This window comes from Octopus sinensis, linkage group LG22 (assembly GCF_006345805.1).
Source record: "Octopus sinensis linkage group LG22, ASM634580v1, whole genome shotgun sequence".
Taxonomy (NCBI): domain Eukaryota; kingdom Metazoa; phylum Mollusca; class Cephalopoda; order Octopoda; family Octopodidae; genus Octopus; species Octopus sinensis.
In genome coordinates, this window is record NC_043018.1 from 12,451,582 (window position 1) to 12,457,581 (window position 6,000).

Here is a 6,000-nt window from a genome sequence, read left to right on the forward strand (position 1 = left end):
TTCTTATTATGCAAAGAAAGGCTTGGAATGAAATTATATAATAATAATAATCCTTTCTACTCTAGGCACAAGTCCTAAAATTTGGCGGGAGAGGGCTTGTGAATGACATCGACCCCAGTGTTCATCTGGTACTTGTTTAATCGACCCCAAAAAGATGAAAGGCAAAGTCAACCTCGGCTGAATTTGAACTCAGGGCATAAAGACAGATGAAATGCTGCTAAGCATTTTGTGTAATGTGCCAATGGTTCTGCCTGTTGGCCACCGTAATAATAGTTTCAAATTTTGGCATGAGACCAGCAAACTCAGGGAAGGGGTTAAGTAGACTACATTGACCCCAATACTTAACTGGTACTTTTCTTAATCAACCCTGAAAGGACAAAAGACAAAGACGACCTCAGCATCAAAACCTAAAGATGGACAAAATGCTGTTAATCTGCCAGCTTGCCCTCTTGATATTAATAAGGATGATGATGATGATGATGAGCTTATTGTTGCACACTGCTGGACAGTTCCAGTTGAGCAATATTCTGGACAAGATGGGTGTTCCAGAGTGGAGATGCAAACTGTGTGAACATACCATAGACATATATAGCTAGGCAGCCAGTAAATGGCTGGCAAAGGCTTCACACAGTGATGCTGAGACACTTTGAGATTTTTGGATAACTTTAGAGATGTGGTTTTCCAATACAGATTATTGTTGACATAACATCCAGATCACATTCATTAACAGACTTAATTACCAGAAATACAAGACAAACAAACTCAAAGGGTGTCTTTCATATTGTGTTTCTACTAATTATCTCAGCTTTTCTTTTCACTAAACCAGTCATGGGAAAACTGCATCCTGCTTGCCTGACAAAAAAATTACTTTGAATATTTTTTAGTATTGTGGCTTCCCAGAAATGGTTGTCCATGTCTGCACTAAACCTTGCATTTAAAAAAATAAACATACACCAGCAGTTAGTTGTGACTGATGTGCCCCTACATAAACCAAGCTTTTAGTAGGCAGTGTACCATTTACCAGGTTATGTGAATCACACCATTAATTGCCTTACCTGAACTCCTCTGAAAGATCTCTGCAGTAACAACAGGGTGCATAGCTTGGAGATCAGAGAATCTCTTATGGTTCAGTGATACCAAGATGTCACAACTGTGGTACTAAGGACATGATAGAAAAAAGTCACCAAGTGGATTCATCAAGCCAAGTGTAGCAGCAGGTGACCAAGGAGTGGACCACGGATAAGATGGTTGGATAATATCCATGATCTCAATTGGTCGCATTTAGGAATCCAGCCAGAAAGTGTGATGATGGTTGTTTCTGATAAAATCCCATGGAGAGGTACCTGAGCACTCTTCCCATGACCCTCTCAGAGGAGACGGTTCGTTGAATATGTGTATTGCTTTAGCTCATTGGTTCCCTACCCTTTTTAGGTTGATTGCCCCCTTAGCGCTTGGGCCACAAACACAGACCACTTTCTGCAGCAAATTCAAAACAACTGTATATCACAAATAAAACTTAATCTAAATAACCCATTATTTTGCTGTTTTTATATCTATTGCCCCTTTTGGTCACCCCATTATTGCTCCACTTTTCTCCAACGCCCTGCTGGATCTTTCCACTGCTCCTAGGGGTGCACTACTGCCCACTTTGAGAACTGTTTTAGCTGATGTTGCAAGGCTTATGTTATGTTGTGTCCTTGGCTCAGTTGATCTTCTTGTAAACAATAAAATGACAGAGATCACTGTAAAATGTTTTCATAGCCAGATGTAAGGTCTTGCAGTATTTATTCCGGCTCTTTAATGGTTAAGTTCAAACCCCACTGAGGTCTCAGCTTTGCCTTTCATTCATTCAGGGTCAGTAATATGAAGTACCAGTGAGGTATTAGGGTTGATCAGAATGAGAATCAGTCTTCCATGCAAACAGTTTTGGTTATGGGTAAATATCACCTTACCTAGAAATAGTTGAGGGTTGGCGACAGGAAGAGCATCCAGCCATAGAAAATCCACCTCAACAAACTCCATTTGACCCCCATGGAAAAGTGGGTGCTAAAACCATGGTAACGATGATGATGATGAAACTAAAAGAAGCCTATTGTGTACTCTATGACAGTCACTCACTACAAGCTGTGTTGGTGGTGTGACTTCTGTCAACAAAACTCAGCCTCTCATGCCTTCAAAGATGTGAGACGTCTGAGCTGGTTTATATGAAAGTCAGCCGAGTGACAAGAAGGAATCTGTTTTGTAAAATATTGCCTCAATAATGAGTGGGTGCTGAAAAGTTTCTGGCTTTGGGTAAAAGAAAACACGGGAGGATCAGTTAATTATGATTTTATTCAACATATTCCCCTTCTCAGATTTGCACACTTATTGCAGGGGTCCTTCAGTTTTTCTAAGCCCTGCAAAAGAACTCTGAATGTTGGGCCTCCAAACGAGGCTCTTCGTGATACCTTAAAGCCAGGAACTTTTCAGCACCCACTCACCTATGAATTCCACTAACCCATGCCAGCATGGGAAAATGGACATAAAATGACAAATGACTGATATGTTTGTTTCATTTTATTTTGGAAGGTTTTCCCAATTGTTCCTTCAACAAGCCCAGGTAACTCAGATGATGAAAACAGTGACAATGAGTACAATTACCTTGAAGACGAAGAAGACTCAAGTGAGGAACTTAATGTCAGAACATCCAGTGAACTGACCAAACGGAGACACGATGAACGTCGTGAGAAGACTGCCTCGACTAAATGTCATAAGCAAGATGTGACTGTTGCATTACCAGGCTCCAAACTCCCTGTTGTGTGTTTGTCATCAAGAATCGAACCATGTTTAGTATATAACAGACTAAAGACCAAAGTTTGTCAGCGCCATGTGAACCAGTTATTTATTCGAGGTGAAAGTATTGTGTCTGTAGCAATTGCAAACTGACTTCTACTTTAGATTTATTTACAAAATCATTGTTGCATTAAAAAAACAAAATCAAATGTAAAAGCTTGTTTTCTAATCCTTAGAAGAATTTATTTCCACTATTAATTCTTTTGTGGGGGCGCAATGGCCCAGTGGTTAGGGCAGCGGACTCGCGGTCGGAGGATCGCAGTTTCGATTCCCAGACCGGGCATTGTGCGTGTTTATTGAGCAAAAACACCTAAAAGCTCCATGAGGCACTGGCAGGGGGGGTGGAAACCCCTGTTGTACTCTTTCGCCCCAACTTTCTCTCACTCTTTCTTCCTGTTTCTTGGGTAACGTTGCGATGGGCTGGCGTCCCGTCCAGCTGGGGGGAACACATATGCCACAGAAACCGGGAAGCCGGGCCCATGAGCCTGGCTAGACTTGAAAAGGGCGCAAAGATAAAGAAAAAGATGAATTCTCTTACCTTTCACTTATTTCAGACATTGGATTGTGGCCATGCTAAGGAACCACCTCAAAAGATATAGTCAAACAAATTGACTCCAGAACTTAGCTATTTTTAAGGCCAATACTTATTCTATCGGTCTCTTTTGCTGAACCACTAAGCTACAGGGAGATAAAAAAACCAACACTGGTTGACAAATGGTGGTGAAGGAGAAACACAACACAAATAGGTGCAGGTGTGCTTGTGTGGTAAGACACTCGTTTTCAAACCACATGGTTCTGGATTCAGTCCCACAGTTGTTGGGCAAGCGTCTTCTACTATAGTCTTGGACCAACCAAAGCCTTGTAAGTGGATTTGGTTGACAGAAACTAAAAGAAGCTTGTCGTGTATGAGTATATATACAGTTGCGGCCAAAATGTTCAGAACGGCATTGTTTTTGTCAGAAAAGTAGGTATAAGTTTTTATCAAAGTTGTTTTATATTCTATAATTTTCACAGACAATAAATACGATATTAATTATTATTGTCTGAGATTTTGGTGTAATTTGAGAGGATAATACAAAAGTTATGGATGATTTAGTGATTTACTGCAAAACCCATGGCGGCCAAAATGATCAGAACGGTTGAAAAAAATAACAAAATAATCAAAAATGACAGAGAATACTGGAATTATTTAATATTTAGTGTGAAGCTTCAATCACACTTTGACATCTTCGACTGCATGAGGAAATTAAATTTTTAATTTCTTGCTGGGTGATCTTATTCCATTCTTCCTGAAGGGCATTCCATAATTGCTCGGTTGTTTTAGGATTTCTGGCTTTCGAACGTTCTCCTAGAATATTCCACACATTTTCAATAGGATTGAGATCTGGGCTTTGAGCAGGCCAATCCATAACAATAATCTTTTCAGCCTTGAGAAAGTTCATGACCACCTTAGCCTTGTGACATGGGGCATTGTCCTGCATGAATATGGGTGGTCGCTTAGTTGAATTTCTCAGCCCAGGCAAGACATGATCTTTTACAAGTTGTTTATAAACTCCTGCATTTACCTTTCCATGTAATCGCACCAAAAGACCCACACCATCTCCATATACCATCCCCCAAACCATTACACTTCCTCCACCGAATTTAACACTAGTCTTAAAGCATTTAGGTGACAATTTTTCACCGAACGTATCTTTTCCCATCTGAGCCAAATAACATAAACTTAGATTCATCACGGAAATGCACCATTTGCCATTTTTCTTGAGACCACAACACGTTCGGTTGCAAAGGTAAGATGACACTTTTTATTCTTGGAGCTGATCAGTGGCTTTACTGCAGGTGCTCTTGCTTGTAGGTCATGTCCAACTAAACGACGAGACACGGTTTTTCGAAATAAAGTTTTCTTCAGTTCAATGCTCATTTCCCAAGAAACAGCATTATCCTCTCAAATCACACCAAAATCTCAGACAATAACAATTAATATCGTATTCATTGTCTGTGAAAATTATAGAAACTAAAACAACTTTGATGAAAACTTAAACCTACTTTTCTGACAAAAACAATGCCGTTCTGAACATTTTGGCCACAACTGTGTGTGTGTGTATATGTATATATATATACATATATATATAGGAAAAAAGCAACAAGAATGGATCAACATTACGGTACAATGTTTTGTACGAAGACATCTTTAATAAGGCTACAAAAATTGCAGTAAATATAGGTGACTCGTACGAGTCACCTATATTTACTGCAATTTTTGTAGCCTTATTAAAGATGTCTTCGTACAAAACAATTGTACCGTAATGTTGATCCATTCTTGTTGCTTTTTTCCTATTTATAATCACCCCACTTTGTCATATGGTTAACACCATATAGATTTCTGGTGCATCCAAGTTAAGTACCATATTCATGTGAATTCAACAGAACTCACTTGAATCTTAATTGCTTATATATATATATATATATATATATATATATATGTGTGTGTCTCTCCACCACGACAAGTGTTGATGTGTTTTTGTCTCAGTGACTTAGCAGTTTGGCAAGAGATCAATAGAATATGTACCAGGCTTTAAAAAAAATGTAGTGGGGTTAATTCATTTAATTCAAGACAGTGCTCCAGCATTGCCACAGTCTAATGACTAAAACAGATTATTTAATATAGAAGCTACTGTAAGTTTCATACTGTGGAAACTAACAGCAGTTTGTTTAAATCCTGTCTATATCAAATGATGTTTATCTCTCACTGAATGGAGGTGCAATGGCCAAGTGGTTAGGGCAGCGGACTCACAGTTGTAGGATCGCGGTTTCGATTCCCAGACGGGGCGTTGTGAGTGTTTATTGGACAAAAACACCTAAAGCTCCACGAGGCTCCAGCAGGGGGTGGTGGTGATCCCTGCTGTACTCTTTCACCACAACTTTCTTCTGTTGTGTGTATTTATTGCTTAGCCAGCGGGGTGGCGTCATTTGAAGGCTAAGACAATGCGAAGCGCATTGTGACCAGCGATGTGTAGCAACATCTGATAGCCTGGTCGGTCATAGTGATATATATATATACATACATACACATGACAGGCTCCTTTCTGTTTTTCTGTCTACCACATTCACTCAAAAGGCTTTGGTTGGCCCAGAGCTATAGAAGACATTCAGTGAGAATGAAGCCAA

The 6,000-nt window shown here is 39.7% G+C and overlaps 1 protein-coding gene across 1 annotated transcript in view; it reads left to right on the top strand.

Moving 5' to 3' along the window:
• The window catches only part of LOC115223278 (U7 snRNA-associated Sm-like protein LSm11), an 11,020-nt gene extending 8,032 nt beyond the window's left edge, over window positions 1-2,988 (top strand). The window contains exon 4 of the mRNA XM_029793784.2: window positions 2,569-2,988. Within this exon, the coding sequence (XP_029649644.1) occupies window positions 2,569-2,925 (357 nt within the window). The 3' untranslated portion in view covers window positions 2,926-2,988. The remainder of the gene's footprint in view (window positions 1-2,568) is intronic.
• Window positions 2,989-6,000: the final 3,012 nt, after the last annotated feature.